The sequence below is a fragment of the Bufo gargarizans genome, chromosome 4, assembly GCF_014858855.1.
Source record: "Bufo gargarizans isolate SCDJY-AF-19 chromosome 4, ASM1485885v1, whole genome shotgun sequence".
NCBI classification, from domain to species: Eukaryota; Metazoa; Chordata; class Amphibia; order Anura; family Bufonidae; genus Bufo; species Bufo gargarizans.
The window spans coordinates 204,515,742-204,528,846 of NC_058083.1; the positions used below are offsets into that span (position 1 = coordinate 204,515,742).

Sequence of the window (13,105 nt, forward strand, 5' to 3'; positions counted from 1 at the left end):
GATGCAGTCAAACTTATTGTGGATTGTCCCATGTCTTACTTTATAAAGCCATGGTTTCCATACCCCATGCTGATGAAGACTAAAAAGCCTGAAACAACTTCACGCAACTTCGGATTCACGGTTCGCAACATGATCATGAGAATGATTAAATGTATACAACCACTGCTCTACAATGGGGGATAAACACTTTGGAGAACTTCTCATCCCCTACAATAGATTTCTGGCAAAAAAAAAGTTTCAAACCCAGGGTCTATAAATTCCACTGCTTCAAAATCTATGCCCCCCTCTCCCCTTTCCAAAAAGAGCTTGTGGAGGGGGCAGAGTGTGGGCCAGTCTTTGATATATTCCACCTTTTTGTCTGTTAATGACTCGGATGTTAGATGAAACCTAAACTGAAATGTTTAATCAGTACGAGCCTATATAATAAAACATAGAAAGTGTGTATTTTTCCAAAAATATATCTTTCACAAGCTTCTCTTATTTCTTTCAGGTTGCACTATATAAAAAAATTATCCTTTTGCTACCTGGAACCTGTCAACAAGTGGATTAGTTTCTGCTGGCAGATCCTATTTTGACTTGTATGTGTTAACATTTATCACTAAGGGTTGCTTTACTTGTGACAATAAGTTTACATTTTAAGTAATTATGACTATCCCTGTTGAGTGTTGCTTCAGATTGTATATACACAGCGCATTGTATGAGACTTTCATTTATGCATTATGGCAACCTGTAAAGCCATATAAGAGATAAAAATGGCTAAATTACAGCATAGCTACATATCAGTATCCAGTATTACATGTGGTCAGCATTACCTCTATAGTAGCTGAACTGCAGGAAGTCATAGTGCAAAGGAAGGAAGTTCTCAATGGGTGACAAACGTGCAGGACGCGTGGAGAGCTCTCTTACACATTCATGCTCACAAATCAGAATCTGAATATAGTGATCTGTAAATGAAAAAGAGAATAATCTGAATCATACGACATTATTCATCTGTAGCATGGAGCAGAGCAGCAGCAAAGATTCCTTTTATCCAGGGTAAAGGTTCAGTTCTCTCACCCTGTATATACATACTATGGACAAAGGCAAAGTGACTTCTTGGCACCTCCCTGTCAACTAGAACATGGAGTACATTACCGGGGTACCCGACATTAGGTATGGACCTACTGTACAATATTGCCTCTTACCATGTAGTGAAGTTACACATAATACCTAGGAGAACTTGTCCAACCAAAACGATTGTTAAAATATTCTAAGCAAAATTCAACTTTTTTTAAACTGTCACTATAATAGACAGTTTTGCCAGGTTGCTCCATAGTATCCACATCTGGAGCTGCAATAAAGCATATAAGATAGGAGGTTATGCAGATGAGGGTATATATGAAGGTATATATGATTAGAAAAGTATCATTCTGAGCATATCATTGCAAAGCCGAATCATTGCGGATGTTTTCAAACAGAAAAATTTCAGACAACCCTAATGCCTGTCTCTGTCTTCCTCTTTTTTTTCTTTCTATTCATCATTATCAAGTCCTGTTGAGCCACAAGGAGAAGTAATGAAATTCTCAGAATTTGTCAGGGTTGTGAAAATAGACTGGCCCAGAAACAATTTATCTTGATTAATAGCAGTTTGTTTTCCAGCCATCAGCTTAGCAGGCTGTTTGCAATCAAAGAACTTGTGACCTCTCACTGTAGCTGTAGTATGCTAAAGGTTTCCACATGTGGGTCACGTCTCAGCATTGTCTTTGGTTTTTCCATACAAGCAGCAGAGTTCAGGTTAGATTGTGGCAGTAAAACTACCGGCTTCCCATGAAATTGGCCCTAGGAAAATTAGATTTTGAGCCCTGAGGAACAAAGAATAAACACTAAAGGGGTTATCCAGTAAATTATATTGATGACCTATCCTGATAGTAAAGATGGAAAAAAAAAAAAAAAGAGACAGCACGTCCAAACTTGTGTAATTTTAATCCAGATGCAACGTTTCGGCTTAAAGGGAACCTGTCACCTGGATTTTGGGTATAGAGCTGAGGACATGGGTTGCTAGATCGCCGCTAGCACATCTGCAATACCCAGTCCCCATAGCTCTGTGTGCTTTTATTTTGCCCAAAAAAAAAAGATTTGATACATATGCAAATTAACCTGAGATTAATCATAGCTTGAAAATATGACTCTTCTCTGGTCACACAAGTAAGATATGACTCTTATGTTAATTTGCATAAAAGGCGGGAAGTACAAAAATGCATAATACTTCTTATTAAATTCGTCTGCAAATGAAATTAAAAGTGTAATTTTTATGTTTAGGGTAACACAATGAACATTTAGAAACGCTAAGTGAGGGTAGCATAGTAGAGGTGACAGGTTCCCTTTAAAAGATAAGTGTCATATTATTTTTTTTGCTAAAGTGTAGGGCAAGTGATATGTAACAATTTTGCAATATACTTTATTTAGCTAAAATGTTTATTTTTGGTTTATTTAGCGCAGTTTTAATTTTTTATTTTTCTACGGTGTTCATCTGAGGAGTTAGGTCATGTGATATTTTTATAGAGCCGGTCGATACGGACGCAGCGATACCCAATATGTATACTTTTTTATTTATGTAAGTTTTACACAATAACAAAAAAAATGATGTTTTAGTGTCTCCATATTCTGAGCCATTGTTTTTTTTATTTTTTGGGCGATTGTCTCAGGTAGGGGCTCATTTTTTGCGGGATGAGGTGACGGTTATATTGGTACTATTTTGGTGGGCATACGCCTTTTTGATCGCTTGCTGTTGTACTTTTTGTGATGTAAGGTGACCAAAAAATGGTTTATTTAGCAAAGTTTTATTTTTTACGATGTTAGGTCATGTCATATGTTTATAGAGCCGGTCAATACGGACGCGGCGATTCCTAATATGTCAACTCCCCCCTCCCCTGTCTTTTACCAAATTTGTTTTACTTTATTTGGGGAAAATGACGTTTTGGTTTATTTTTACTTGAAACTTTTACTTTATTTTTTTACCTTTTTTTTAACTTTATTTTTGGGGGTCTAATCCTTTACAATGTATTCCAATACTTCTGTATTGGAATGCATTGGCTGTATGAGTAATACAGTGAGTATTACTCATACAGCTTCTGGCCTGTGAGATCCAGGGGGCTGGATCTCACAGAAATAAATGAATATTCTCTATTGAGCCAAGGTGCCTGGCTTGAGCAGGCACCTTGGTCATCAAAAACAGATCTGCAGGGGTCCGACACCTGGGACCCCTGTAGATCGGCTGTTGGAGGAAGTTGGGCACGCCGTGAGCACAGCAGCCTCTTCCTAGGCCATGTGATGTCACCATACATTGGTCACATTGCCTAGTAGCAGCTCAGCCCCATTGAAATGAATGGGGCTGAGTTGCAATACCAAGCACAGCCACTATACCATGTACGGCACTGTGCTTTGTAAGCTGTGAGAAGTGTCTGAAGTGCTCACCAGAGCTCCGGTGAGCGCCACAGCTCCGTAGAACAGCTGACAGGCGGTGGCGCCAGGACTTGGACCCCCGCTGATGTGAAAATGATGACCTATCCTGAGGTTAGGTCATCATTATCATTTCCAGGATAAATCCTTTAAAAGTAAGGCACATGGTCAGGTTTCTGCATTCAGTTTTGGAAGCCAAAACCAGGAGTGAATTAAAAAAAGTGGAGAAGTATCTGTCCTTTATACTTTCTGTCCTTTTGAAAAACTCCTTATTAAATAAATTAAGTTTTTTTAATTTGTCTGCTATTAGCAAGCACTATAGATTGATACCCCCTGAAGGAAGCTGCCTAGCAAAACATGTTTGGAGGTGCAGCTGTTGGGTGGGTCGGTATTTACTTTTATAATTAAGTACATCTATTGAACTGTAACTGTATTAATATGCTTAGCCCCTCACCCCATATCTTCTATTTCTGATACTTTGTCACATTTACATGTGTCGGATCATACAATTAATTTTAATATAACATAAAGACATCACAAGAAAACACAAAATGCTGTGTTTATATGCTTAATCCATTTATTAAAGATAAACATTACATTCAAAACCCTTATCCCGTGTGAGAAAAAGTCATTGCCCCCCTAAACGTAATACCCATCAGAGCCACCCTCGTCAGTAAGAACTCCAGTGATAAGTTTCTGATAACTTGAGTCTTCTGCATGGCTGTGGAGGAGTTTTGGCCTTCTCCCTTTTGCAGTATTGTTTACACTTGGCTACAATGGAGGGTTTTTGAGCATGAACTGCTCATGTAAGGTCTTGTATGCTTTGGATAATTGGCCGGCTGAATAACCCAACAAAGTTGAGCTTCAGGTCATGAACTGACGGGCAGACATTCTACTTAAGAATTTTCTGATAGAGAGGAGAATTCATGGTTTTTTTTCCTCCGTTATATAGATAGCACTGACATATTCCGCATGGCTTTACAGACAATATCATTGTCCATCAACTGTTACAAGTCATCCTGATCCTGCAGAAGCAAAGCAGCCCTAGACCATTTGCTGCAAGCCCTGGAAGAGCAGAGTGGAGGATGGGAGTAGTAGTGGCTCTGGCTATAACAGTCAATTACAGAGGCAATCCTCACATGGTTGCTTCCTTGGGGCAGGGCAGTGATATGAGATTGCACCCTTTCTTTCCTTGGTGCACACCCTAATGTTGGGGCTTAGTGGTTTAGTGCAGGTGCAAGGCAAGAGATGTAGGTGCAGTGGCCGCTGTATGGTGCTGGAGTCAGTATTCAGGCTGGTTGTACAGTAGAAGATACATTTCTCATTATACTAGAAATGGTACATCCAATAGTATCAAAATACATTTCCAAACCATTCTCAGTGCAAATCTTCCAGATAGCATTGTATGGATATAGAACAGAATGGAGATTGTAGTACTACTCCTCTCTATATCTCCAAATCAACCTTAAACAGTAAAAATCTTACTAACTGACTCCAATGCTCGGCCATGCAGATTCTGGTCCTTCTTGGTTCTCCCTTTTCGCTTTCTGTGGAGTACTGTGTAGCAGAGATGGTTTTTTTCTCTGTAAATTCCTCAGAGATAGTGATTCTCTAGTATGAAGGCAGAGGGGGGGGGGGGGGGGGGGGCAAACTGCATTTTCACATGGGGCCAGGTGGAGCTGAACAGCATAATAAATGAAATCATTTTAATAATTTAAGGACAGCATTTTGTGTTAACTTTAATTATCTTTGCCTAAGTGGTTTGATGATCTGAAACATTCACGTGTGAGACATACAGTATCAAAAATAGAAGAAATTGGGAAGAGGCAAATCCTTTTTCACAGCACTGTATGTAGCATACCCTGGGCTTCTTCTTACTGTCTGTATGTATGTACCTCCCATCCACACTATATTTATGCTGTGATCAAACCTCCCATTAACTGCTTTCTTTGCGCTTGACTACCGCCTTGTTGTCATATTTATTTTTAATGATACAATAAAACTATATATGGCGCATATTTTAATACAGCTTGCTGTACTGTGCTTTTGTCTGTAGGGGATTCATTTCAGAGATCATACAATCATTTGGATTGTAATTACTGATCTTTTCTTTCTGAAAGAACTAGGTGGAAATCAATGTGACAGCAATTTCAGTTCCCATTCATTTCTGGAATAAGATTTCAACTACTGAAATCTCCAAGACTATTAGAGGAGATATTCTCCACATGTGTGAGCCTAACCAGAGCGGACATCAAGCATTCCCAATTGTGAATATTATGTTGGAGAAGTAAAGTAGAAGGGATTCATAAGCTCTGTACAGAAACACTGAGTTATAGAGACTAGTTGCAGCCAAAGATGAGCAAATTTCTTGACATTTGTTTTGAGTCCAATTCTAATAAATTGGCAGTCTATACATTTACAAATAAATTCTACTCAAAATAAAAGTGCTCAGATTACCCTCAAAAGTTGGAGCCTCCTTGCCAAGTTGGCAACCAGAATTTTGTTATTTTTTTACAACTTATCCCAAAATCACAGACAACCAAAATTTTTTACGGACAAATTGGCAAACCATAATGAATCAAAGATTATAGGTAATACATGTCTATAGAACAGTATATCGATAAGAACTCCTTACCAGCATTTACTGTGAGCTGTAAAATGAGGATAATTACCACCAAAATAGTCTAGTCAAGTACCAGTAGCCTCAAAAAATCACGAACACATCTATTTTCTTTCATGGCACAGGAAAAAGAAGTCACCAAACTTTGCGGACTGTCCAGAAATTTCTAAACGGTTGGCAACTCTGACTGCATTAATAATGCCAAAGTGACAGTGACATACGAGTAGCTATGGGTACACCCGGTTTAGTAATACACCGCACTGTCAGGTTTTATTTTTAAATTAAAACATGGTCCACAATTTATCTTTTTTTTTTTTTTTTTTGGCAGATGTATTATTCTTTATCTGCTGCCCTGTAAAACAGTGGCTGTCATTTTGAGAGACTTGTCGAAATCAAATCTCTAAAGATTTTGATTCGTCTGGAATCCAAATTTTTGGCAAATTGATGACAAATTTGATTAATTTAGAAATGATTTGTTCTTCTCTAGTTGAAGCCTAGGATTTTTTGGATCATGCCCCACCCAATGTTATCTTATGAACTTTCCCTTTAATGTCTGGACTACAAATGAGGAATATAAAGCACACTGCTAAATTGTATACATTAGAATTCAGGTTTTATAACCAAGTGCAGAGAGAAAAGTAACTTGTTGCCCATTCACTCCATTAACAGATAATGACAGCCATTATATAATCAACAGTTGTAAGCAAAAGTATGTGAACACTTTGAAATGATATGGATTTCTGCACAAATTGGTCATAAACTGTGATCTGATCTTCATCTAAGTCACAACAATAGACAATCACAGTCTGCTTAAACTAATAACACACAAAGAATTAAATGTTACCATGTTTTTATTGAACACACCATGTAAACATTCACAGTGCAGGTGGAAAAAGTATGTGAACCCTTGGATTTAATAACTAGTTGAACCTCCTTTGGCAGCAATAACTTCAACCAAAACGTTTCCTGTAGTTGCAGATCAGACGTGCACAACGGTCAGGAGTAATTCTTGACCATTCCTCTTTACAGAACTGTTTCAGTTCATCAATATTATTGGGATGTCTGGTGTGAATCGCTTTCTTGAGGTCATGCCACAGCATCTCAATCGGGTTGAGGTCAGGACTCTGACTGGGCCACTCCAGAAGGCGTATTTTCTTCTGTTTAAGCCATTTTGTTGTTGATTTACTTCTATACTTTGGGTCATTGTACTGTTGCAACACCCATCTTCTGTTGAGCTTCAGCTGGTGGACAGATGGCCTTGCGTTCTCTTGCAAAATGTCTTGATAAATTTGAGAATTATTTTTTCTTTCGATGATAGCAATCCGTCCAGACCAAACCATGATGCCCCCACCACCATACTTCACAATTGGGATGAGGTTTTGAGGTTGGTGTGCTGTGCCTCTTTTTCTCCACACATAGTGTTGTGTGTTTCTTCCAAACAACTCAACTTTGGTTTCATCTGTCCACAGAATATTTTGCCAGTACTGCTCTGGAACATTGAGGTGCTCTTGTGTAAACTGTAAACGTGGAGCAATGTTTTTTTGGACAGCAGTGGCTTCATCTGTAGTATCCTCCCATGAAATCCATTCTTGTTTGGTGTTTTACGTATCGTAGATTCACTAACACGGATGTTAGCATATGCCAGAGACTTTTGTAAGTCTTTAGCTGACACTCTAGGATTCTTCTTCACCTCAATGAGCAGTCTGTGCTGTGCTCTTGCAGTCATCTTTACAGGACGGCCACTCCTAGGGAGAGTAGCAGCAGTGCTGAACTTTCTCCATTTATAGACAATTTGTCTTACCGTGGACTGATGTACAGCAAGGCTTTTGGAGATACTTTTATAACCCTTTCCAGCTTTATGCAAGTCAACAATTCTTAATCGTAGGTCTTCTGAGAGCTCTTTTGTGCGATACATCATTCACATCAGGCAATGCTTCATGTGAAAAGCAAACCCAGAACCGATGTGTTTTTTATAGGGCAGGGCAGCTGTAACCAACACCTCTAATCTCATCTCATTGATTGGACTCCAGTTGGCTGACACTTCACTCCAATTATCTCTTGGAGATATCATTAGTCTAGGGGTTCACATACTTTTTCCACCTGCACTGTGAATGTTTACATGGTGTGTTCAATAAAAACATGTTAACATTTAATTATTTGTGTGTTATTAGTTTAAGCAGACTGTGATTGTCTATTGTTGTGGCTTACATAAAGATCAGATCACAGTTTATGACCAATTTGTGCAGAAATCCATATCATTCCAAAGTGTTCACATACTTTTTCTTGCAACTGTATATCTAATCATTTCATGAATTATGATATGTGCGTACTCAATGTATATACCATTTTATCTATAAGGCAACAACAGAACCCGTTGCTACAGAATTTTACAGCACTATCATAAACCATAAAATGTGAAAAAAAGTGCAAACTTTAAAGTCTTTTTCCCCTAAGCTATTTCCAGATGTGGGTGCTAATGCTTGGCAATGGTATGATATGTTACCAAAATATTCCAAGTACAGATGGCTGTAAGACATAATGTACAGATTAGAAATCTGCTTGTTTCCCTGGAAAATGACATTGTACTGTTTGGAGTAAATCACTGTGATCTGTCAGCGTATGTTACTTTTTAACACATCACATAACACATCAGTAATGGACTACATTATAGGGAATTGTATTGGACTATGCAGTACAATATGAAACAATGGGGTTATACACTGCCTGTCCAAAAACAAAAGTCGCCACCTGGATTTAACTAAGCCAATAGTTATGAGCCTCCTATTGGATAATTACTGCACGGGCGATTATCTTTCAGCTGGCAATAAGTTATTTAACCCCAACTGGTGCAAGGAGTTGCTTCTCATTTCTTAAACAACCATGTCGAAAGACACATCTCGTGGTCGTGGAAAAGAGGTTAGTCTGTTTGAGAAGTGTCAAATCATTGGCATGCATCAAGCAGAGAAAACATCTAAGGAGATTGCAGAAACTACTAAAATTGGGTTAAGAACTGTCCAACGCATTATTAAAAACTGGAAGGACAGTGGGGACCCATCGTATTCGAGGAAGGAATGTGCTGGGAAAAAAATCCTGAATGATCATGATCGGCGATCACTTAAACGTTTGGTGAAATAAAATTGAGGAAAAACAACATTAGAACTCAGGGCTATGTTTAATAGTGAAAGTAAGAGCATTTCCACATGCACAATGCAAAGGGAACTCAAGGGATCGGGACTGACCAGCTGTGTAGCCGTAAGAAAACCACTAATCAGTGAGGCAAACCAGAAAAAAGGGTGTCAATTTGCTAGCGCGCATAAAGATTGGACTCTGGAGGAATGGAAGGAGGTCATGTGGTCTGATGAGTCCAGATTTACCCTGTTCCAGAGTGATGGGCACATCAGGGTAAGAAGAGAGGCAGATGAAGTGATGCACCCATCATGCCTAGTGCCTACTGTACAACCCTGTGGGGGCAGTGCTATGATCTGGGGTTGCTGCAGTTGGTCAGGTCTAGGTTCAGCAACAGTATGTGCTCCACGAATGAGGTCAGCTGACTACCTGAACATACTGAATGACCAGGTTATTCCATCAATGGATTTTTTCTTCCCTGATGGCACGGGCATATTCCAAGATGACAATGCCAGGATTCATCGGACTCAACTCAAATTGTGAAAGAGTGGTTCAGGGAGCACAAGACATCATTTTCACACATGGATTGGCCATCACAGTGTCCAGACCTTAACCCCATTGAGAATCTTTGGGATGTGCTGGAGAAGGCTTTGCGCAGCAGTCAGACTCTACCATCATCAATGCAAGATCTTGGTGAAAAATGAATGCAACACTGGATGGAAATAAATCTTGTGACATTGCAGAAGCTTATCGAAACAATTCCACAGCGAATGTGTGCTGTAATCAAAGCTAAAGGCTTTTTTTGGTGGCGACTTTTTTTTGGGGACAGGCAGTGTATTTTTGCTTGAGGATATAAAAAAAAAAAATATTATCTAGAATATTTACCAAAGAAAAAAATAGAAAAAATATTCCAATGCTTCAGAATTAGGGTGCCTTCTGGAAGATTTTGTTGCAGATATTTCTGCAATGGAAAATAAACTCCAGTCACTTAAATAGGACTTGCGGAAATCCACATGCTTGCCACCAAAATAACTCCATTCAGATGGATGGAGATGATTTTCAGTCACAGAAATTTCTGTGACTGAAATCTGCCACATGTGAAGGCACCCTTAGGCTGGTTTCACACAAGTGAGTGTCACGCTTCAGACTCGCAGTGCACCTCCCGTCCTGAAGTTCCAGCACTGAAGGGGTCGCATAGCATTATATTGATTTATGATGCTATGTAACCCTTAGGCACCTTGCAGACGACCGTATGAGGATTACGTCTGGATGCATTGTGAATGTGTTCGGTGACAAAATGCGCAATTTCGCAAACAAAGTCATTCAGTTTTCAGTTGTTCCGATATTTTCTAAATATAGAACATGCTGCGATTTTCACGCAACACACAAGTAATGCGTTAAAACCAACGCACATGTACACAGCGACATTTAAATGAATGGGTCCGGACTCAGTGCGGGTGCAATGCGTTCCCATCACGCATTGCGCCTGAGTGGAAAGCTCGCATTATGTCAGTGTTATCCAATAAGTTCCAGACCTCTAAGGGTTACATAGCATCATAAATCAATATAATGCTACGTGACCCAGGCAATGCTGAAAGTTCAGGACAGGAGGTGCACTGCGAGTCCAGAGCGTGACACTCACTGGTGTGAAACCAGCCTTAGGGCTTATGCACACTGGCCGGATCTGCAATACACGGGCATCGGCTGCGCGCACCCCAATCTGAGGGATGCGGTGCGTAACAGAGGCATGGATCGGAAGCACTACGGAGTGCTTCAGTGGGTTTTCTGTCTGTGCCTCCGCACCGCAAAAAAGTAGTGCGTGCACTACTTTTTTGCGGTGCGGTTTGTTGGATACCGAACGCGGACCCCATTCAAGTAAATGGGTCCGTGATCCACATGTGGCGGCCCCACGGTCGGTGCCCGTGCATTGTGGCCCACAGCATGGGCCCGACCAGCACATGAGGCATGAGGCCTTAGGGTTCGACTACTAGTGCCATTTTTGAGATATGTTTTTATTTTAAGCTTCTGCAATGGATCCATCAAAAGATGATAAGTAGACATAGGTCTGGAGTGTATGGCAGTAAACAGAGGTCATACAGCTTCCTAGTATGGAATCGTATGTTCTCTGTGGGCTTCCTTACTGTCCCTGACAGGAGCCATATGTGTGCAGCTGTTCTTCTCTAGAAGCAACACTTGAGAGTTCCTTTGCACAGCCATGTGTATGAGGCCTTAGGTTCTGAAATCAGCATGCCCTATCAAGGGTGGTTATGCCTCGGTTTTCCCTACTTATTTCAATGCAGGCAACATAAGCTAACCATAACAAATTTGCTTGCATTACCATGGATTTGATGCAAGCTTTACTGCTTCTATTCTGTGGTTGTGGCAACTAGAGTATATTCACACAAGGCAGATTTGTTGCACAAAAGTGTACACATGAAATCAATTCCATTCATGTGAATGGGGTTGGTATGATGGCAAGCACATACATTTTTGCAGAACTTCATGTTGTGTGTGAATTCACCCTAACAAGAAAACATGTTCAGAAGTTGGAGTTTAAAACAGGAAACTGATTGGACTTTATTGCTAAAGCATAACTAACCTCAGTTATTAACAGTCACAATTAAACAGGCTTTTATAGACCGTATCCTTTAATCCTAAGAGTAATTTGGCTCAAGAATGAAAATGCGCCGTATTTATCCTTGGACAGACATAATGAAACTGTATACTTCATATCCAGCACCCTTAGGCAACCTGCAGGAAAGGTCCCCTTTCATTAGGAGGGGGATGCGAATGATGGAAGTCTCAAAGCAACATAGATGAGTGACTGTATATACAGGTTTTGGTGGTCATGGACAGAATTTAATAGACAACGTCTTAGAGATATCAATATGTAATAAGAAACCAACAGTAATTCAACCCAACATGTAAAACAACACAATAAAAATATACACAAATGAGTAGAATTAAATCCTGATCTGGTGCCTCAAACATTGGCAAAGCCAGGGACTGGTGGCTGGAAGCCAAGCTTCATCTTAATCAAAATTCCTGAGAACACAGGAGAGAGAACATCTGCTGGTTCAGACTCAACGGGATATGTGCCATTTATGTTTAACAGACAGCATTCGTTGTCATCTTTGATTCTTCTAGTGAACATGACAGTATGAGAACTATTCCAAGACTGTTTATTCAAGTCATTATTTTCATCTACATAGTGTTTACATATTCTGCAGTGTTGTAGAGCGTTTCTCGTCACTCACATCAGACCCTGTTCCCACTGGGGCTCACAATCTAAATTCCAAATTTACCTACCAATGGGAGGAAACAAATGCATACATAGGAAGAGCATAAAAACTCCATGCAGATGTTGCCATCAGTCAGATTCAAACCAGGAACATCAGCCCTGCAAGATAACAGTGCCGATCACCGTGCCATTGATGCTCAGGAAAAAGCGACAGTAGTAAAGCAGAATAGTAGAAGTCCGAAGAAGAGACGAGAGAAGGAAGAGTATAAATCTCATATGCCAAATGTTTTGCCCAGTACGAAAGACTTTCTTACTCGAGATTGGCTTTGGTATAGACCAAAAAAGTTGTGTGATGGAACAAATCATATTGGATCCCATTTCGAACATAGATTGTTCCTCAAGTGCTGTTTCCTTTGGAAATGAGGAACCTGGTAGTGCATTTTCTATTCAATATTCTATGTTTGGTGTTTTATGGGGGGGGGGGAGAAATTTTGGCTAGTTTCACACTAGTGTTCGGAGATCCGGAAGGCTTTTCCAGGGTCAAACAGGCTGCCAGAACTCTCTGTATCCGCCATTGCCGGAGACTGGCTGAATGCCCACCAGCCCCATCAACTATGGGTGGAGATCTGACTGCAACCTGACAAATATACGAAGAATCGGCTGGAGTAAAACTGCTGTGT

The 13,105-nt window shown here is 40.0% G+C and overlaps 1 protein-coding gene across 1 annotated transcript in view; it reads right to left on the minus strand.

Annotated features, from left to right (window-relative positions):
- P3H2 (prolyl 3-hydroxylase 2) overlaps nt 1–13,105 on the minus strand; it is a 176,170-nt gene that overhangs the window by 38,123 nt on the left and 124,942 nt on the right. The window contains exon 4 of the mRNA XM_044290120.1: nt 813–944. Coding sequence (XP_044146055.1) covers nt 813–944 — 132 coding nt within the window. The remainder of the gene's footprint in view (nt 1–812; nt 945–13,105) is intronic.